At 39.7% G+C, this 23,091-nt stretch overlaps 1 protein-coding gene across 11 annotated transcripts in view; it reads left to right on the top strand.

Moving 5' to 3' along the window:
* Positions 1-11,247: 11,247 nt before the first annotated feature.
* The window catches only part of LOC117413168 (MAP7 domain-containing protein 1-like), a 51,516-nt gene continuing 39,672 nt past the window's right edge, over positions 11,248-23,091 (top strand). For 3 of the 11 annotated variants that reach the window (XM_058997457.1, XM_058997454.1, XM_058997460.1), the window contains exon 1: positions 11,388-12,131. In XM_058997457.1, the coding sequence (XP_058853440.1) occupies positions 12,077-12,131 (55 nt within the window). In that variant the 5' untranslated portion in view covers positions 11,388-12,076. Of the gene's footprint in view, positions 12,132-23,091 lie in introns of all 11 variants that reach the window. The other 8 variants (XM_058997452.1, XM_058997455.1, XM_058997459.1 and 5 more) reach the window with 6 other exon arrangements.

The following is a 23,091-nucleotide window of genomic DNA, read 5'->3' on the forward strand; positions in this document are numbered from 1 at the left end:
TTCCTGCAGATACAACATTTGGGGGGATTTGTAAACTAGAATATCAAAAAAGACTTTCTGACACTTTTTATTTGGCTGTGTTGTTCTGTGTGAGGGGAAACAACACTTGTTCACTGTAGCTTATGGCATTTAAGTCTGATGGGCTTGATGTCTCAGAATGTGGTCATGACTAGATGGGATAGGTTTGTGGTTTTTTATTTATTTATTTTTTTAATCGTTTGCAAATCAACTTGATCATGCTGTTTTTTTATTATCATTTATAGTTTTATTGTGAAGTGCCTTGGGGTCATTCAAAAGTGAACTTTTTATAGCATTATTATTATTTGTATTATTAGTATTACGATTAGTATTATACAGTAAATTATCCACAAATACTAAACGATGGAAGAATGTGGTATTTTTGTGTGGAAATAATCACATTTGCTAGTTTGTTAGGTTTGAATTATGAGCGATGACCCAGTATGCTCACACAACAACAACATCAACAATGCATGGACAGCTGGGGTCATAGGCTGATAGACAGCTGAGCTGTGGCATGTGGGTGGAGCTCAGACCAAACCAACTGTTTCAAAAAGGTGAGGGGGAGATTGAAACAGCATGATACTGGAATCCCATCTGATCCTGTCAGCACCAGAACAGCACGGACACTCCAGATACTGGTTCTTTTGTGGTGACATTCCACCTCGCGCACCTCAACTTTCAACCATTTAGAGCTGCAGCAAGTTTTCACTTACTCGTCATAGGGTAGGTTAGAGAGGTGTGAGGAGAAAGGTGACTTTTCCTTTAATAACGCTACACAAGGCTAGCTGACACACTAGGTCAAAATTAAATAAAGTTGCTGTCTGGACTTAGCACTCCCAAATCCACAATTTGGACCAGTTCCTTGACAAATAAGTGACATCATTGAACTGCAGAGTGTGGAGTCAAACACACAGCCTATCTACACGCGTCGGCCTTTGGTTTGTGAAACAAGTCACAAAGCAAACTGAAAACCTGTGTCACATGTTGTATTACAACAGCAAGGCAGTGCAAAGTGCAGAATGCCATTGATTTCCATCCACGCAATATTGATTTCTCTGTGAGAAGAGCAGCAGTTTGAATCAACACCGAGGACAATTTCAACTGGGTGTGGCAGGAGGCACAGGCATAAACACAGATAGGCTAGTGAATCTAGTTTCTATGACGATGAAGACATTAGTCTTTTTCCAAGAGCAACGCAAAACACTGCGGCTTACTGCAATGTAAATAAAATGGAGTTTTCACGTATTACCTCGCAACCCACAGTGGTTCAATGATGTCACTTATTTCCAAGGTATTGTTGAAGCCCTTCTCCTTATGTCACATGTTTATTGGTACAGTATACCCAGGATACAGTGAAGCTCACTGTGCTCCTGTATGATTCTTCTCCCCATCAGTCAGGGTGGAAGCCTCAAGTGTAGCATGCTGGAGAGATCCATTTACAAGATTCAATTGAACAAATGGCTCAGCAATGCCTTGCAATGCAATACCGTCAGCACTTGCCCATTGTGGAATGTCAGGAACGTAGCACAGGCTGGGTGAGACTTTTTTCCATTTGCTGGGAGTTTGTTATGAGTCAGGGATCGTTTAAAGGGACTGTGTTGGCAGAAAGCTGACATACAGTACATGGAATAATATTTCTTTACAAGAGATTTATTTGCAGTCTGGTCTAGTGCTAGAATTGCTAGATGCTTGATTTTTTTTCATAATTCTTTTACGAGATCTTGTGTGTGCATGAAACAGCATAATTTAGGATCTAATTTCACTGTACTTTGAGACACACTGTGTATGAATCATTCTCCACACTGAGACCTGCATGATTCTGATTCTTGCCTAGAGAAGGGATGGCAATCATTGGAATAGCACAGTGCTCATCAAGAATGATTCCCAGGCCACAACCCAGTGTGTCTGTGAACAACTAGACTGTTTCAGGCCTTTTGTGGACTTCAACATTTATCATCTTAAAGCTCCAGCAAAACGTTCCCAGCAGAAGCTAATTGAATTACAAACTCCCTGATTACTGATGTCTCATCTTAATTAGAGATCACTTGAAATAGAGTTATACATATCTCCAAGACAGAAGCACCCAACTCTCTAATTAAATGTGAAAGCCTGTTTGGTATGCGCTGTAATTACAGCAACGGTGCTAAATCAGATACAGAGCCTTTTATTCCTGATACACAAAGCACACGTGCCGGGGTAAGGCTGTGAATGTGCTTTTAATAAAAATAAATTGGATTTCAGAAAGGCTTTTTAATGGGTTTCTCAAAGTCATGATGCGCTTTCTCCCAAATCTTTTGACCTCTTTAAGCTTGTTGAAGAAGAACTGGGGTAGAGGGTTTCATTCAGGACATATTTAACAGAGCACAGAGGTGTTTTGGAAAGTGCTGTTGAAAAAGGTAAGGATTAAGAGCAATAGAGAAATGTTATAGGGTTTTACAGTTGGGGGGGTCAAAAAGCGTATTTTTATTTAAACACAGTTGTAAAATACAGTAATTCCAAAAATAGTTATCCTGAAGATGTGCCCTACTGGGGGTGCTTTATTGCAGACCTCCCAGGGGGCAGCTCCTCTTCACCTCCCGGGGCTGTAGGATTTCAATTTCCCCCGCTTTCCTTCCTAAATTCCCTCTCTTGTGTTCAGCGGGCTTTGAAACAGTGGAACTAATCCATTAACTGTGGAATAATGAGGATTGCTGTCAGGGGTTCTGTATTACCACTCTCCAGGCGGTCCTTCTCTGTGGGATTAATGGCCTTGTCTGAGCACCCCAGAGCCTGACCACTGCCCCCCCCCCCTTTGAGAAGGTAGATAAAGGATAAAGGGGGGGGGGCTCTTTTAAACTGGTAGCATCTCTCCTGCTCCCTGATCTATAACATCTAACTGTCATCAGCATGCTCTGGACTTCAGCACCTTGTGTACTCAGTATTTAGATGCAATGATGTCACCACTCTCTGAACTGAAGATAGGTGATTGGCCTATGGCCTTGCATAACAAGCAAGCACCATATGACGTTGCTGAAATTTTAATAGGACAATGTGAATTCGCTTTTTTTTCTTCACACACCAGATGGCTGAATTTCATATGAAAAAGATGCACAGTACACTTTTTTTTGGATGGTACTATATGGTAGGGGTGTACAAATCCTCGAGATCCAGATTCCTCCAGTTTTTAATTAACTGATTAAAAACCTAGGTGTAACAAAGACCAGGAATGGACTTCAAGGACCAGAACTGTGCACCTGTGCTATATGGGAAGCGCTCCGTTCAAATGTGAAAGAGGGAGTTTTTGTTGCTACCTTATTTTGCTCGTATGGCATCTGGTCAGGGAGGGATTCCTTCAATAAGGAAAGTGAGTCAGTTGGGGCGTGCAGCACAAAGGAATGCCTCTCTGAAGGGGGGAGACTCAGGGCATCAGGGGGTACCTTTCTTTGCCCTGGGTTTGTCATGCTAATGAAAGGCTCCCCGCCAGGTCAGACAGTGAAAAGCTGAATGACAACACAAAAGTGTGCTGGGGCTGGAGTGCTTCAATCATGCAGGGTTAAAGGGCTGTCAGTCCGGAGACTGCCTGCCTGCCTCTCGCACAAAGACCCCGGGTCTCAGAGAGACATTTCACTGGGGACAGATTTACCAAGCTTTTATCAAGTCGAATTCCAAATAGAAAAAAAAAAAAAACATAAGTGTGTAAAACTGAGCAATACCAAGTAATAAACAACTCACAATATCAAAGTGAGGGGTTTCTTCTTGAAATAATTTTCTTGTTTTCTTTTGGTTTCTATTCAGAAAAAAACCCTAATCTGACACATTTGTGTTTGTGATAAACCAGAAGTAAAGTATCCAAACTCCCCATAGATACAAAATACGATCCCCTTATTCAGCATCTGCCATCTCTACCAACAACTGCAGTCATTTTTTTTCATTCATTTCAGTTCATTTCAGCTTTGCACTCGGCATCCAGCAGGTGGTGTTAGTGTATATACTAATTATTAGTTCTGGGTGAAACCAGGAAGGGACATGTCACATTATAGCCGTGGACATTATACATCAAATAAAAAGTTTACAACAGTGAATTAACACATTGATTTAACAGTGAACTATGCTTTTATTATGATTATATTATTCTTTTCTTTGGCATACTTATGTGTTTACAATGCGTTTACACTTTTCTGTGCCACAGTAACCCTTTTTTTCACTGTGGTGTATTACACTTTGCTGTGTCACGGTAAACCTTTCTTATTGATTGAATAACCTGAAGCAGGCAGTAATGGACCATGGAAGGAAGATTATCAGCAGTGACTAACGGTACGTTAATTAAATACAGGCTGGCTTATTTCTAGTTTTGGACCTCAGTTTTACAACAAGTCATGCCTTATGACCAAATGATCCTTATGTGTGGGTAGGAACCTGTAGTTTACTTTACTTTAGTTTTTTTTTTTTTTTTTTTTTTTACTAAACTGAGAAAGCAAAACTAGCTCAGAATGTTTATATTATTTCAAAATCTGAATTTGAGGCCATTTTTATTTTTCAAAAAAAGCCGCTCGTAAAAAAAAAAACTGTCAGTATTTATTTTATTTTAGATAGGAGGCATGTGATATTTATAATCATATTGCGACATTCCAGACAATGCCTCTGCAAGGACAACATGCCCATTAATTAAAATACAGTAGTGTTTATCACTGGAGTTGGGCCCCACTCATGTTTAAACAGGAATAAGCCCGGTAGCTAACTGGCCTGAATGAGTTGCTGTACCTTGAGTTCCATTCATTTTTAATCAGCATCATTGTGAAAACGAATACGAATTTCTGTTCATGCTCAGCCCTCACACAAAATGTGGTCTTAATGGTCTCTTTCTTAATGAGCTTAATGAGCTTGCTGACAACAGCCACTAAGTTCTATGGACTTGTAGTAGCAACTGTTCCATTGTTATGGTCGGTATCTTAGCTTCTGTTGCTATCATTAACTGGAAGGCTTCAATCCAGTGACCATGGGATGGACAAGCAGGGCTTGACATTTGACCTAGGGCTTATGCTCTGTGATCAGATTCCTAAACAAATTCACCTCTATCGCTAAATGAAACCTTGGAGTTAGTAGTATGGTATTAATAAAAAGAATATTCATTATCTTGCTTGAAAACTGAAGAAGAAGAAGAAGAAGAAGAAGAAGATGATGTATTTTAACTGGGATTTCTTACACTGTTCTCCTGCTCATTATTTCTTGAAGTAGACTTTGCCAGTCTGTGCTTTAATGGTTATGCGTTGTGTGTGGAGGACCTACTGTACAGCTGTAAGTTCACAATTAACAACAGCTGTTAAGAGCCCTCCTAATTGAATAAAGATACATTACCCTACTTTGTGTTCCTACGCTAAAAAGCACTCCTGGGCCATTCTCCCCACTCAACACTGCGTGTGAATGGTTCTCTACCCAAGCACTTGAGCACTTTACATGAAAAAAAACAGGCACCTCCAGACTCAAGGGTAGACAACTAGTCATAGCTTCTTCTGTACTTACTGGCATCCTCAAACTTTTACAGCTGCTCAGCATTTGCACATGAGCTACATCGCTCAGTGTGAAGAGCTCTGGCATATATCAGTCACTCTGTATGCCAGCCATCTATTTCTCCAGTCAGCACCGCTGCATTGAAGACAATGTGAAAGCACAGACTGCCTTTTCAATTCCATTTTTATAATAACCTGTTTTTTCTGCTTTTTCATCCTCAGTTGCCATGGCAATAAGGTTGGTGATGGATTAACACTGCTGAGTTTTATGTCATGTGTTTATTTGTTAGATTTTTTAATGTAGGGCAGCTGAAAGAAATTATTACGAATAACTACTTTATATAGAAAAAGCTAGGGCTCCCCACAGTGCAGAAGCCATTAAATAGTAACACCTGGGTTTTGACCTGAGAAAACCATAACCATTAACACACCACAGCATTACCAGGAACTGCAATAAAATATACTGACATCAAAAGAAACTTATCACTTATATCTGCATAAAATTCACTAGATGTGATCGAAAAATGATGTGTCGATCTTGGGCAGGTGTTGTGATTCTTGGTCTCCCAGTTTGTGGCCTGTCATTGACAGAGTGTGTTTGGTTATACCATCTCGCCAGGTTTGAAATTGCTGGCTGTGAGCACCCAAGATGGCAAGCCACAGTACGGTGCCCGAGTCCAGCCTCCAACATGCCGATTGCACGAAGGCGCTGCTCCCTTGACAGACGTGGCATATTGAGTTTTTTTTTCTGTGATTTTCTTTATTGCTTTTATTCAAGCTTGCAATTCAACAACTGAAATCACTCCATATCCAGTGTCCAATCAACTGTCTCACTAATTAGCTGATTAAGTGCATCTGCTTCAGTCATGGTCACTCGTGTGTCATGGTCAAGGATGAATGATCGAGTGATTAAAAAGAAACCAAAAACATTTTGTCAATGTCCATCATTTATATACCTTATTTTTTTTTCGAAAATAAATGTATTATAATAGTGATAAGTTTCTTTTGCTGCTCGGTATACATTTGGAGCAAAGTGGTACTGATACAGTAGCACACAGGAGCTGAAATGGTGCTATGGTACTGTACCAGTTTGCATAGTTCATACCACTCGCGCCTGTGTCAAAAAGTGTTACAACTGTGATATAATAGTCTGCCAAAGGGCAATTTAGCTGCACTCGTGCTACTGTTGTTCCTCAGTATGGCCAGTTCACCTCTATTTTGTTTCTTGAAAAAACATACTTTGCTAGGCAGCATCAACACAGGGAACAGCTGCATGCATTTCAATATTATTATAAAAATATTTTTAAACCCTTCTTAAAAACAATGAGTATTCTAAAAGGGGTTTGTGTTATTTAGAGTGTTTAATACATTAAGACCTTATTGGGTTTTTTTTCTCTATTCTGAAACCAGTGCTGTCAGTGACCCATTGGGATTGTTGTATCTCAAAACAGGAAGTTGTCCACTTGGCTGGGTAGATCTTCACCATACAATTTTATTACCTTGTGCACATTTTCTGTGGAACATTGTCTCACACCGCTGGACATATTGAGATAAAAAGAAATGAACGCAGGATGTATCGGAAAAGACAGGTATATAAAGATAAGCACTGAAACCACCCTTTTAAAAAAAATGCCAGAGTAAAAACTTAGCCAAGGGTATATCACTGACATTTTTCCACTTTTTGGTAAGGTTAAGCACCTTATATATTAGTATTAAAAAGAAACACAGTAATATATTTAGACAGACGTTTCAGCACAAACTCTTTGTCAGTTTCTTGTGAGGTATACTATAAGGGAGAGGATTAGTGCAATGGGTAAGGGGTGGCCACAGAATTAGACTTAAAAGGGAGGATAATTGGAGAGAGGGGCTGCTGGCTGAGATGAAAGGGAAAGAGAATTGAGGGGATTCAATAGGCACAGGAGAGGCTGCTGGGAATGCTTGGCAAAGAGCTTTTTGGAGATGTGCAGATGTGCGTGTGCAGAGGCACAAAGGTATTATTGGGAGTTGTTTTTTTTTCTTTGCTGGAACAAATCAGGCAGGATACAAAGGGTTAATCCTAGAGAAAAACACTATGCAATGCAGAACACCCTACAATGTTTACAAGAAAAACATACGTTCAATTATTCTAAAATTGAAAATGCACTGCAAAATCCATAAACAGTTCCGCATTCTGGGACTTGAAAATTAAACCGAGGCACAATGGTTAACACTGACAAAGAATCGTTTTAAATGTGTTGTCCAAATACATAAATAGCCCTGTATGTTACATAGCTGTTTTTTTACAAGTCCTTTGACATTTCAAAAAACAAAAAGAACGCTTGGTGCAAACGTTGCACCGAGGTTAATCTAGTCTGATATGAAAATGATATACATGCAGAAGTACCCTAAGATAGCATGCCAGTTTTATTTATTTATTTATTTATTTATTTATTTAATTGCCTTATCAGAATTCTCTGGTCAGCAGACTGCCTCATGTTTATGATAATCCAGTTGGGGCGACAGGTGGCCCCTGGGCTTGTGAGCTAACGCAGCCTAACAGCTGCACAAAGGACCCCCGTTGAGTGCACAGAGAGGAGACATCACCAGCCGAGTGTCCCGATTGTTACTTTTGTGAGTGTGTTCCTGGCAGATGCTGTTTACTAAGTGGAGTGTGAAGCACAGGTGGCTTTGCCTATGCAGCGTATGGCAGAGCAGGCTAAGGGGCTGTTTAAAACATAATCTAAGTCAGGGGCCTGTTTTATGATGCAGCACCCACTCAAACTCACATTATCCTAAAAAGCAGCAGCTATAACATAAGCAAGGCCTGCTTTTTAACTTCATCTGAACACTGTCAAAGGTCTAATAGAAGAAATATCTTGTTTTTTCACAAATGTTCAAAAATCCCTTTAAGAAAAATCATTGCTATTCCATGATAATACAAGAAAACCTTTGAAAGTCCCTTAACTGACTACTGCATTACCAGCAATGGCAACAGATATTGCACATAGGTTCTGATACGGTAGTACTATGCTACAGTTCTGCTTTTCTCTATATATTAAATATGTTTAGCTATGAAGGCTATTTTATTTCTTTATTACACTGTTAAATATTGTCATTTCCAATCCAAACTGACTATCGCCCATGCCGTACATAAAGACCACATGGATTCGAGGGCAGAACTGAATCAGGATATTACGGTCAATAACCTTTGCCCTTTTATTGCCTGCAGAAATGTCAATAAAGCAGGTTAGACTGGTTTAATATTTCAACAGAAGGACTTTGATTAGTTGAGAAAGGTTTGTCTGTGCTGGGTTTTGGTAAATGGATTAAATACCAAGATAAGCTTAGATCACCAACAATATTCAATCAGTATGTATTTGAATGCAGCTTTTGCTGATGCAGCACGATTTAATGAAAACCTAGTCTATAATGATCTATAATGACTAGGCAGCTACTTGTATTACCCTTACAGAGAAATCTATATAAGTTCCTGTGGTATTGAAAAAAAAAAAATCAACACAGTAGCCTGTGGTGTTATGGATTGATTTTCAAGACGAGATAAAATACTTATTTTTTTAATTTTTTAATTTTTTTTGTATAATGACCTCATTTTGTATCTTTGTCAATATGTTTTTGTTTTCTTCACAGAGGCACACATAAAACTGATTCATAAATAAAAAATATCTAAACATAATAGAGGGGTAGAATTGTATAATCAGATTTTAGGGCTGTGGTATTAGGATTTGTCACTGGTTAGATAATTAAAATAGCCCCCCCCCCCCAAAAAAAAATATAGACAAGGGCAACACCCCAACCCCCCCATCCTGAATTGAAGAAAAAAAAAAACTTACTGGCGTTTCCCATACCGGTATCCGAAACAGGACTGCACTGCTCTTTACCAGACTCATTGTCTGCTTCTGGTCACATAACAAGGGCTGGAGACATAAAATAAACCTCAGTTCAGACTTACAAGCTTCCCTGTGAGGGTAAATCAAAAATGTGTGGTAATCCAAGAAGCTTATAAAAAGCTGTCAGTTTAGCCACCCCTGCAGGGTGCAGCACATTAGTGTAAATCAGGGAAAGAGCCTTGAGGATTCAATAGGTTCAGAAGAACACGCCGCTGAGCCACAAGAGTGTGGGGGAGCTGTGGGGGTCCCTTCTAAAGGGTTATACCATGGTGAAAGCACCAGATAAAGGTCTACAGGGTTATACCATGGTAAAAGCACCAGATAAAGGTCTACAGGGTTATACCATGGTAAAAGCACCAGATAAAGGTCTACAGGGTTATACCATGGTAAAAGCACCAGATAAAGGTCTACAGGGTTATACCATAATGGCATCATTGAGTTGATTATGGATATATCCTGCATACTTTATTTGGATTCCTTGCCTTGCCTTTCTGCACAAGTAAATGGGAGTTTGGATCCAGAAAGCAGCAGGAATAAAATTATTTTCAGTTCTTTTCAGAAGCAAAGGCTTTACTGCTTCACAGGGAGACCCAAATCTGTCTCTGAGAAGATGTATCACGTGGTGAGTGCTTACACTTGTGGTTTGAAACTGTGCTTAGAAGCTGAGCTTTGTTCTGGACATTTTCAGGGCATTTCATTCTCCATCACTGACATGATTAGATCCCCATACCTACAAGCCATACGACCTTGTACACATACGGTCAAACCTGGAATAAAACAGCTAGCCTATTGTGAGCTGGAGACCCTCTTTATACAAAACCACCTGTATAAGACCAACTGTCCTTTAATAGCGCTGTTATGGTTCCTTCTGTATACTATAGCATAATATATTGTGGCGATCCTGAGGGGAGGGGAAGGAATCAGGATAGTTAGAGGGTGTTTGAGATGGTGGTGTGTGCGTGCAGGGATTGTGTGTGCGTGCAAGGGGTTGCATTGGGTGTGTATGCGTGCAGGAGTTGCATGTTGTGTGTGCATGTGGGGGGCTGGGGGCTGGGGGCTGGGGGCTGGGGGCTGGGGGCTGGGGCCTGGGGGGGGGGGGGGGGCCGAGAGAGTGGAGAAGACAAAAGTGAGAGAGAGGAAGGTGTGCGTGGACAGATAGCGAGAAAAATAGCGGAAGGATAAAGACAAACAAAAACTACTTACAATCATTTTATTTCATTTTCGACTCCCTCACTTTATGATTTTATTTTATTTTATTAATTGAATCTTGTATAAAAAATAAACGGCTTGAGCCTTTAACTTCATTACTCACGGCCAGACTCATTTCTGTCACAGAAGAACCGAAAACGATACGATATTATTTACTACTAGGCAGGTTAATAATAATAATAATAATAATAATAATAATAATAATAATAATAATAATAATAATAATAACTTATTTAATCGCAGAAGAGATGCTTATGTAATGGATCATTTCATATTTCAATTTATTCAGGCCCAATACGGGCAAAACCTCCTGCAGTGCAAAATAAAGTTACTGCATAACGATACGCTAAATATTTTCTACAGCGATAGAAAATAAATGATGTCCCGTTACTTTTGTAGCGGTCTCTGTTTAAAAAGATTACAAAGTTTCCCCTGCAATTACTGCAGAGAAACGACCGGAAGCAGCGACGCCTAGTGGTCGATAAGAGTTAATGGAATGCCTTCTGCTTGCTTGGCATGAACAGAAATGTACGTGCAAAAGAAACCCGTTTTGTTCAAAGTTTTGCAAGAAAGACGGTGGGCATGATGTGTACAACTTTTATTCAAATACTGCGTATATTTATTTATTTTGGTTTCCCATTTTTTTAAGTTGTTTTAGGTACTTGAGTTCGAGGACACTAATGAAACAAGCTAATGGTCATAGGAAAATCGTATAATAATTACCATCCCTACACATCAAGCGGACTGTATCTTTAAATGGGCTGGGCGAATAGATGGCCGTGATCTTTCCTAAATGACTCACCACCTGTGCTTGCAGCCAGAAGAATTCAACTTTCCCCACATAGTCTGAAACACTCTGGGATCTTCAGTGGGGCGAAACCATTCTGAGAAAAGGGATGGTGAAGTCTAAATTAATAGATCTTTCCTATCAGCTTCCATTGTGATAGACAGATAAGAAAGCTAAACAAAATAAACGACATATCTTTGAAGAAACTCCACAGAATATGTATAGTGATTGATTCTCTGTTTTTTTTCTTCTTTTTTTAACAGTTTGATTATAGTTCTCCCTCCTGTTTTTGGTACAGCCTGCATTAGAGGCCAAGCAGGGACCTTCAGTTCAATAGCAGAGCAATCAGCTGCTGCTGCTGGTGTGAATGAGGGATTTTGTTGTCTGTGATTTTCAATCAAAGTTCTGCTGACATCAGATCCTTACTGCAGCAGGAAGCTGACCTGCCGAAGGGAGAAGGTGCGAGCCGGTTAAAATCTTTGAATCTGATTTTATTAAGAACAGAAAAACTATTTCCAGTGCTTTCCACACGGACTGTGAGGGCAGGCTGATTGCGGGTGTGAATACAGGCTAGTGCTGGTGTATGGGGGGAGAGACAAAGTGATTGATCTGCTTTTTGGGGAATCTGGAAAGGAATGCCATTTCTGCCGATCGGGAGCGGAGACTCGCATTGACTGAATGAAAAAATGGAATGCAAGGATGCAGAAGCCGTCGTGGAGGAACAAGCGGAGCACACGGAGTGTAAGTTCGCTTTAGGCGAGACCTTGAGATTGTTGCATTTTGTATTCGATCATCTTTAGTCTGTATCCAGGGGCGAGCCAACATCCTCTCTTCAGCCGTGTAATGTTAAATACCTTTCCTCGCAATGCAATGCACGTTAGACGCAGTGCATTTGTAGTTAAACCGAGTGGGATACCAACAATAATCGCATTTGAATGAATTGTTTGGAACAAGAGAAGATCAATTTAATCATCTTATTTAATAATAGAATCCGTTTGAGTAAAATACGGAAACAGGGCTGATGTTTTATCGTTGTAGCCTGTGTTTGTGTAATGTACTAGCTGTATTAAGTGCGTCAAGATGTAATGATCACATTGCTGGAACGCAGTTTTACATCAGTCTGTAATCTGAAATAACTGCAATCATTTTATATAAACCCATAACCATCCCAAGGATTTTGAAATTCAGTTTTACACGTTTCTATTGGGTTTCGAGTGGAATTTTACTAAACAGCATCAGACAGCTATAGAGTTTCAAGGTGTGAGTAGAAGGTTCTGAAAAGATGTGTTTCTTTTTAGCGGCCCTCGTTTCCATTTGTTGCGCATGTGTCGGTGAATGATGTGGACTATTTTAATCGTTTGTTTCTGCTTTTCCGAAGGCATTTTGATACACAGGCATCATTGGTGAAGATATTTTTCCAAAGCCGATGCCAGATAGTGAATGTCACATCTGTTAGACGACGCATTAGTAATATTTTGTCTAATTATGGTTGTTTTGTGCAGTAAATAGGAATGGAAATAAGGGATTGGTTGAGTAAAGAAGTACACTTCTTTCAGCCTCTAGTCTAGTAGTGTGGCTTTGTGACCATTAAAATGGCTGGTACAGTACCTTGTTGAAAGTCAAGTTTATAATGTGCCTTATCCCCTTATTATTATTATTATTATTATTATTATTATTATTATTATTATTATTATTATTATATTTTTTTTTTTTACCAAAAGTACTTTAAAGAGAAGGGAGATTTAGGTTACATTCACCATCATCACACTTTTTTCTTGTTCGTTTGCCGATTTGTTTATTGAAATCTGTTGCAGTTTTTAGTAACGCACTTAATAATTTAGTTCTGCTCTCTAAAGGAACAGTCCAGTGTTAACGGTCAGGAATTCGAAGCCCATGGCCCTGTCATTGAGGTGTGAACCCACATTAACAGCCTATCCAGTTACAGTTGAAACTGATTAGGGTTATTTGTAAGTGACATACCTGCCACCTACCCCCGCTATATCACCATAATGTACCATTTTACAAACTAAAAACCAGCCTACCTGTTCGCTTTGAAGAATCCCTAAGCTTTTAATGCAATTTGGCCATGAGTTATTAAGGTTTTAGTGCTAGAATGCAGAGTGCAGCATTAATAAAGCTAATTAAAGGAGTCAAGAGTATGACTAATGTGTATCAAAAAGCTCTGCATAGGAAACCAATTCATAAATAACATTTGAACACATGTTCTGCTGTGCAGAAGACTGTTTCTTTCTTTATATTAATAGGTAACATGATGGGGTACTGGGTTTACTGGACTCTTGAGAGAGTTCTGTAATATGATATACACTTTGGTTTCACAGTTCAAAATGATTGAATATTGTAACGTTAAAAGCCCACGTCGGTCCCAGCACTTGAATAAAGAAGTGCTTTGCCTAAACCTCTGTAATAGCTACTCAGAGTTCACTCTTGGACAACAAAGTGCGAGCTTCCTTCCTCTCTCTGTGGCTGGTGGTGGAACCGGCTCAGTTTCAGGGCTGAACCACACCCTTGCGTTGGGAAGCTTCAGCTGGCTGGATCAGAAACAGCTGCTCCAATGGGAAAGGTTCCGTTTCCGTGGTCCAGCCAGTTGACAGAGCAGCTGAACCCCATGGATGCCGTGCTCTCTTCATGGGCTGTATTTGGACTGCCCTGCTGCACATGTGTTTATCTGTTTGAGGTCTGCAAACCACTGATTTAGCAGAGGAAAGTATGCGCATTTTTCAAAGACTGTGTATTATTTATTTGTTTCAGTTTAATTAAATATACATAATCCTTAAGGAAAAAAAAGTCATCTAAAAAAGCAGATTATGAAGTATGAATTATAAGCAAGAGTTTTAAAGGTTAGAACTATCTTTTATATAGGCTACAGGTAGCAGTTTTAGAGAGTAAAACTTTTGACTGCTAACAAGTCTATTTCACACCATGCCTAAGCGCTAACTTATAGTTTTGTATTTGTTCCTCCATTTACTGCAGGACTGTCCAATAATTGGCTCATTGAGCTCCACAGTGTAGCTCTTTTTGAAGGACCCCGTTTCAGGTTTTTAGTTTGAAAGGGCTGCATGGGCAGTCTGGTAAACTGCAGCATATTAAGAACTCCATGGTAATTGTAATGGCTCTTAAGGCTACTTCCTAAAATAAATTAAAAAAAAGCCATGCTTGTGTGGCAGACTCGTATATAAATACGGAAAAGGCCAGCAGTTTAACTGTCATGACATTCCTGTGGGAAATTGTTCTTTTTGTTTTAATGAAAGAATCAATTTTTCTTCTACTTCTCGAGCTGTGGCCTAGTAAAACAACTCCAGAATGTTTAGGTTCAGCTTGTTGTTTTATTGAAACAAGCAGGGAGTCTTGCAAGCATTCTGCCTGGGCTGTTTCCCTGCTTTTATAATCGTTCTTCAGGGGCGTGCACACGTGGACACATCTGTTGCTTATGAAGTCCTTGGAAATAGCAGTGCTGCTGCTAAGGTTTGCATTAGATGATATTTTTTTTCAGTTCCTTTTTGAAAGGTAGGGTTTTGAGAGTAATTCAGGTGCTGGATGAAAGTGCAGAGGAGAGATGTATGTTACACCTGCTGGTAGCAGAAAAAAACATGACCCTACAGCACTGCATGGCCCCTTCAACCATGATAAATAAGGGTGGGGGTAACAGAACTTCCTGAACAAAGTGTGTTAGAACCATAAACCCCCCCCTGACAAAGGTATCTGTTAAACACACTAGTAGTGTGGGAATGATAGAAAAGGAGGTCAATATGAAGTCAACCAGCGTATACTAAATACATAGTTTCAGCAAACCCAGGCAAATGACCCCCAAGATATAGCCAACTATTCAGATGACTAAAAATAGATTCTGATACCCTGTTTAACTGATCCGCTAAGGAATGTCCGTACCAAGTTTAATCTGAATGACCCAAGGTATAGCCAAAAATGTTATATACCTGCCACCTATTCCCAGTATTCCTGTTTTAAAGACAGAGCTCTGTACCTTCTGCATCCACAATGACCATCAGGTATGCCTTTCTTCCATAACCGAGACAAAAGAATGATTTGTTTGAAGCCAAAGTGGAAGCAGCACAGAACTTGCTGTTAAAAACCAGGATCTTTTAAAGATCGACCAAAATACTTTGAATAGCCATCAGTACATGTAAACTGTAAATAAGTCAGTTAGCCATGTTGGAATGGTACTGTGTGTCCCTGTGGCAATGCTACACTGGGCTGTTTTTAATGTTATATCAACGATGGAACATTTAATTGCTCTTTACGTTTTTTTTTTTTTTTTTTTTTTTTTTAATTCCCTGTAATTTATTTCCAAAAGAAACACAAAAGCTGTTTGGTTTGTCCTGCTGGAGTAGGACTGCTTTATTACATTGATATTCTGCCTGCAGTAAACACTGCATGCAGGTACTGTCATGCTAACACGTTTTTGTTATGCCCCATTATATTAACTACACAGACATTGTCTTGGCCCAGATTTAGGGAGAGAAGGCAAACAGAAAGCTGCATAATAATAAAGCAAGCCTTGACAACACAGGCATCACAATGAGTCTTATTGCTGAACACCCAGTTTCTTCTTAATCCTAATAATATGTTCGTTAGTCGCACCTGGTTTGAGAATTGGCACTTCACAGGATACTGTGCTTAGTGTATGGTACATTGATTAAGAACTGCTTTGTCTGTTAGTTGCAGTCTGAAAAGCTACCAGAGTGTGTTGGATATAGCCTAGCTCCTGTCTTATTTCTCCTCTTTGAAATGGTTTCATTCCATCAAATTTGCTACAGGAGCAGTGTATACATATCTTTATTCTGTCTGTCTTCTCACAAAAATGTCATTTTTTGCAACATAGATTTTTTTTTTTGTTTGCTCGTATTTGATTACAAAATGGCAGAACTCTATATTGACCGTTTTGTAAAATACAGCTCGATACGGGATGTGAAGTACGCTTGTGTTCCTGTCACATTGCTTGTTCGTGGTTTTTATCTGTAACCTTCCTTCGCTCCTGCTGTTCGTGGGCTTTGCTGATTTCACCCAACCACTGGTGATGCAGCATTAGTCATCATGTGCAATTGAAACAGTGTTATTGAGAGCAGCAACATAGCATTATTATACTGTTATGTAAAAGGCATTACATAACAGCAGAACAATTAATCCCAGTGATCTTACATTAGGTCATCTATAGCCTGTTTCTGGAAGTAATGTCTTTTTCCAGTCTTTACAAGACAAACACCCTAAAGAGAATGATTTTGGTGGTCTTAGCTTAGTTCACTTCACAAAGACACCTGAGTTCAGTACACCTGGCACTGTGCACCTGTATCCCAATACGGAAGCCAAGGACTGGATGGGGAGGGAGGCTGAACTGCTCCCTCACCCTCTAAAGGATGGTTCCTCCAGGGCAGGCTTGAAGCATGCATTTGTGGAGATGGGGAGGATCATTGCTTTTAAGGGGGGTTAGTTCTCAATGATTTTGCTTCAAGATCAAAGCAGAATACCAAGTGCCGGCATGCTTGTTTTATATAATTGGTGTATATGGCTTCACAGCATTTTAGCTCTCTGAAAAGACAGAAGTTTGTGCAGGGTCTGTCAAATGGGCAGAAAGTTATTCCCACACTGATAGCATTTAGAAAGACAGGTTTGATCTAGTTATCGAAGCTGCTGTGTTTGAGGGAATCATTGTCAGTCCTGCACTCAAATATAATGCTCTGGTGCTGGTTTATTATCTTCTTCTGCACTGAAGCCTGCGAGGCACTCTACTGCCTCAGGAAGCAGGCTTTGTTGACAGCTCAGTTTGTTTGATTGCCAGTGGAAGTTCTGGTGACTCGCATTTCCTTCCTATGAGAGCCAGATATGCATGCCAGTCAAAGGGCATGAAAAAATAAGTTTGCTTCTGGGTTAAAAGACAAGCTATTTACAAATAAAATCTTGTTTATAATTCTAGGTTAATATTTTGAGGTGATGTAAGGATATGCATAAAGTGATATGCCGGTGCAAAACCCTCATAATGCTGCCGTAAATCGTGTTTAGCAACTGTAAAGGGCAGGCCAAACATATCATTTCCTAGGATACTCGCATAACTGATGTTGGCTGAGGCTTCTCCAAACAATTCCATTTCATGCGGAGTAACTTCCGCCGTAAGGAGACTCCGCTGCTTCTCAGAAAACTTTTCTTTTCTTTTCTGTGTGCCAAGAGGACTGCTGCCCTTCCTCTGACACATGTTTTTTTGCTTTGTATTTTCGTGCTCCACAAATATAGCAACTACTGCTCTCTGTACTCTGCAAGTGCAGCCGTTAAATAGACCGAAGCGCTCACTGAGACCCTCATTCTCATAATTACGGATCATTATTTGTGCATGTTGAGTAATTTGCATTGCTCTCAAGCTTACATGGGGTGCAGTGCAAAATAATTGCCTGGTCGCAATGCAATCTGAATTTTGCATTCGCCATTATCCAAATACCAGTCTCTATCTGCATAAATATAATTTTTTTTTTTTTTTTTGGAAGAAAGAGAAGTCCAGAATGCAATATGGGCTTCTGTTAGAACCTGTCAGCACTGGCTCAATTTGAATTTGAAAAGAAAGCTTTAGTGCTCTGTGGGCTGACAATGGAGAGTGGGTGGTATTTTTTGAGTCAGACAAGTGGAGGCTGGGGGAGTGTGGAGGAGGAGAATTGGAGTGGGACAGGGGTGGGGTGTTCAGAATCCTAAACATCCTTTCTAGCTGAGTGCTCTTCAGCCTGTTATCCCCTCAGTCAGGCGGCATGGCCAGGGGAGAGGGAGAGAGGGGGAGGGGCTGCAGTTCCGTCCCCAGCGCTGCTCATGCATACAAATAGCAGCACTGTCAAGCGCGCAGATGGTATAAATCATACTGATCAGCCTGTGACCATACAGAGTCCTGATGAGCAGGAGAAGTAACTGCACAGTAAAGTGCTTCAGCTAGCAGAGGAGCAGGGATGGAAGCTTGTTTGTTATTGTCCTGCAACACATTCCCCTCTCTGCAAGTGGGAGATCAATGTAACCCACTGGTTCTCTGAATGGTTGGTGTAGGCTATATCCCTTTCAGTCTCTTCGGTAATTAGAAATTTTAAAACAGTCTGTGTGAACTCTATGGAGTTTGAAAAGTTGCCCTGCCAAAACCTTTGAAAAAAACACATTATGCATTATAAAATAGATACATATAGGAAACTTAACATGGTACAATTATGCACTCAGTGATTAATATATATATATATATATATATATATATATATATATATATATATATAAAAAAAAATGATATTTGTTTGAAACTAAGGACTCCAATTGTGCAGCACATTTCATTTCAGGTTTGCTTTAATTACCTGTACAAAAGGCGTGTGGTATGCTTAATTGTTTCAAACCTGAAGTCAGAAACTCCCACAATAATTTGAGTTGAGCAACAGCTTATGTTTTGTACAGACTTGCAGCCCTTGTGAGCAGCCCTTGTGATTGTATTGTCGAAACCATCTACTGTAGGTATCTCGCAGCAGTAGAACATAGCTGTGTTTATTCACATTGGACACCCAGAGAAATGTTTCATTTACACAAAGCCCTTTATTCTGAATTGGAGAGTGTGGTACAGTTGCTTACACGGGTCCTCACAGACTCAACCCTGCTCTTGTGTTGGTCCTCTCTTTATTCCTCTATTCAGATCCATTCTGAAGCACCATCACAGATTCTTGTGTGCTGCTGCAGGGCTGTGCTCTGCCTAAGGGCTGCCTCTTTGTTTCAGAAACACTGTCTTGTTCCTCTGCAGCAGGGCTCTGTGGCTGACTTCTGACCTGGGCAGGAAGCAAATTCAGTATAAATGTAGTTCCGCAGTATTTCGTTTAAAGCACCTTGCATCTGATTATTTTGAAGCTTAATAAATCTTTTGTTGCCAGTTCACCTTTGCAGATGTTAGCCATACTTCCAGCTTCAATTCCACTTCTGTTTCCATGACCCGAGTTTCAATGCAGGGAGCAGTTTCCTTTGCAATGTACATATCCCAAAGAGACTGATTTTTCACTTGCTCTGTCCCCACCTGCATGCGTTTGATGCATGCACTTTATCACTTGATGCAGCCCTGCCATGTTACAGCTGTGCTTTGAAATCCATTCGGGGTGACACCCAGAGGTTCAGCACAAGTTGGAATAGTTTAGAGCAAATCAGCATGCCACTCCCAGAGAACTTGAATTGATGGAATTGTTCTTTGTTTCAGATAAAAAATATTATAGTACACAAATAAAGGGGAGGAAAAGCTGTGTTGTTTGTTTCCTGGATTACATATGAAGTATTTGTTAGGTGTGCAGTGCAGTTATATGTAATCTCTCACTGCTGTAGTACATACGGTAGGTATTATTGTATTTCATATGTGCTTGGTTGTGCCATTTTAGATTTAAAAAGTCCAGTATGGTCAACTCTTGATGCACAATGCGGAAAGACAGACGCATCTCTCTATTCTTGTATGTTTGGACTGGAAGCTATTTTCTATAATTGGAAATGTAGACTAGACTTCCTTTCTCTTCCATTTCTCTTGAGACAGGGCCCGCATTTGTGCTGTGGCCTACTTTTGAGCAGTGAGCCGATGGGACCTTGCAGTTGACTAGAAATGGAGCCGGGCTCGTCTTCTGTAGCCACATTTCCTGTAAGCTGCTCCCGATCCAAAAATAACCCGTCTGGGCTCCATTCGCAGGCCCTGGCCGGCTCCTCCAGCACTCACTCTGGCTTATCCGGTGACAGGGCTCTAATATTAGACAGGGAAAGCACATTTAAAGGGCATGTCTTGCTTTGTCATGGCTACATTCCCCTTTAGCTTCAGACAGAACACTAAAAAACACACATCTCTACCAAGTTTACTCTATACAGCACTTTAAAGCTGGATATAAGGTGTTTATACTTTGCTGTTCTTTAACACAATGGGCCATATTTTCAAAGCGTTTACTCGAGTCTTTAACTCCTATTTTTTTTTTTGTTCTCAAATTCTCTTAAGCTCTCTCAAGGTGTTTTGTGTCATTTTGTAACATTTAATGTGGTTCTTTCTCCTTTAAAAAAAAATAAAATAAAAATAGGTGTTAATTAAAGAATGGAGGCTTTGAAAATAAGGCCTGTACATCTCGAGGCACTGACAGTCCTATTCGGCTGCGTTTTTACCCAGGCATATAGTCAGAGGAAAAAATATATACAGCACTTCATCTGATTCATGAAACAAAGGGTCATGCTGACTGTGAGAGAACCACGAGCAGTTCTATTTTTGTTGCATTTGTGTACATGTTATGGCAGGTCTTTCTGTTTTTTCTGCCGATGACAATATAATTGTCATGTACAGTACATAATTGTCCTACGGGAATTGGAGCATTTCGCATTGAAAAGATAGTAAGGTGTCAATACTGTGTTTAAGAGTAGATGTGAATTCTAGGTAACACTTTACATGAAGTGTCTCTAATTTACTGTGAACTTAAGTAATAGTAACTTGGTAAATGCATGTGTACTTACACACAGTTGAATGTTATTATGCATAGTTACAACATACTTAATGGGTACATCTTTCTGTCCGATACATAATCCTATCCTTAACTCTCTCCCTAATTCTAACCCTTTTTTGATATAATTTTGTACTTGCATATATTTTTGCACAATATGTACACAATATCAGAAAAGGGTTAGGTTTAATTTGCCACGTTTATCCCCATATAGAAATGGAATAAAACAGCCTGAATATTTAGTCTGCTTCCGTTGTGCAATGTTTGCTTCAGGAGCATGTAAATACATTGTGTTTCTTTTTTTAAAGGCGTGGCTGTAATATCTGGGAGTAATTGCATCTCAGAGAACCTAATTATAGGCTGCATGCAGTTGTTTAAAAACAGCTGATTTACCAGCTGATTTACAGCAGCTGAAAGCTTTTGACAATTTTAGTTTTTTAAGGTGAAATTCATCAGAAAATGGTGAGTCCCAAGGTTCGACGTAAACATGAGAAGATCTGGAGCGTGCCTGAATGACGTTCCGGGACTGTTTTGTACAGGCAGCAGTGGTGCAGTCAAGTCGGAACTTGCATGACGGGCAACTCCTCCCCCACACAACTGTCTGATTAAGTCAGTACTGTAGTCCTCTTGATGTAATGAAAAGAGCGTTCGGAACTACTTTTACAAACTACGTCTTTAAGAAGGCTACTAATGCTGACGAAGACGACAGTAACAGTGCATCAACTAGGACTGTGGACCCAAACATACGAAGCCACTGACACACACACACACACACACACACACACACACAAATTGAGTAATTCATTCTGACAAGAGACAAGATGGAGGAAGACTTTTTGTGGAGATACTTGATTTCCATTACATGAGTAGATGTTAAAACTTCATGCTGATTTGAACTCGACTCTCGCCAGAATAAGCACCAACTAAGACGTAGCTTCACAGTAAACTAATGTGATCCATCTGTGTCTCCATCCATTTGCGTTTCCTTCCATATGATGATGATGTAGCTATGCTTCTGCCTGGTGTTGATGGCTGAAGTGTAATGCTGGCTCCAGGGGCATGCTTATTTTGCCTCCCTAGCGCATCAGCACAGAAATTAGATAAATGCATTACCTATTACTAGAATACCAAAAATATGAGTTTGTATAATAAATGTTGTTTAAGAAAATCTGTATTTTTAGTGCTGTTCTGCTACCTTCGGATTTATGACTACACCACTGACTCTTCCACACAAGCGTAAGACTGCTCAGTGAAATAGTAAAATGGTGTGTTTAAAAAAAAAAAAAAAAAAATTCCCTGACAGAGCGCAATAAGAAGATGCTGGAAGGTATGAAATTCTCCCTGGTGGATTTTCATGACATATTAGTTCAATGTGAATGACCCAAGTTAAGGATGTATGCATGTGCAATATGTCTTGTGCATGCTTAATTTCACCACGTAGCTACATTCAGTAATGCAACTCCTAATGCGTGCCTTCAAATCCCCCTGCGAGTAAATTCATGAAATATTTATGATCCTCCCCTAGTTCTGTTTTCAGGCTAGGTAAAAGGGATTAAATCTGGTGCCATGAAATTACTTAAAAAATATGCAGCTGATGAATAGACCAGCAAAATAGATTTCATTCTAAAACCTCACTGTGGTGGTAATTGATTTGATGGAGGTATTTACTGCGCAAGCTAGAAAATAATAAAAAAATCTGTCCATTTATTTTGTTGTTTGTTAGAAATAAGGTGAAACTATGAAAAGTGAACTAGGTTTTCACTAATTCCTGAAGCGTTTTCCGGTACATTTGTCTAATTTGACATTTTAATCCATTAAAACTCAATTACATGTTTTTTTTTCAATTAATACATTTAAATTATTAATTTTAGGCCGTTGACAATTGTATCCTAGGAACAGTTATCTAGTTAAAGAAAACATGAAATACATTTTGCTTAATAGTGGTTCCGTTTCATACTTTAATCAGGATGTTCATATGTAACTGTAAGATTTTTAAACTCTGTTAACATTCCTTTAACTCCCATTGTTAATGAAGAGAAACACCCTTTGACTCCTAATATAATAACCAAAGAATCACGGTGCTAACCTCACACACACTATACAGCAGGTGTGTATGTTTGTCTGCTTGGCTAACAAAGATATTTGCTTTCCATTATGGGTGTTCTGCTCTGTATGTGTGGGATAAACGTATATACTGTACTTGCACTGACACGTGAAAT

This window comes from Acipenser ruthenus, chromosome 23, assembly GCF_902713425.1.
Source record: "Acipenser ruthenus chromosome 23, fAciRut3.2 maternal haplotype, whole genome shotgun sequence".
Classification (NCBI taxonomy): domain Eukaryota; kingdom Metazoa; phylum Chordata; class Actinopteri; order Acipenseriformes; family Acipenseridae; genus Acipenser; species Acipenser ruthenus.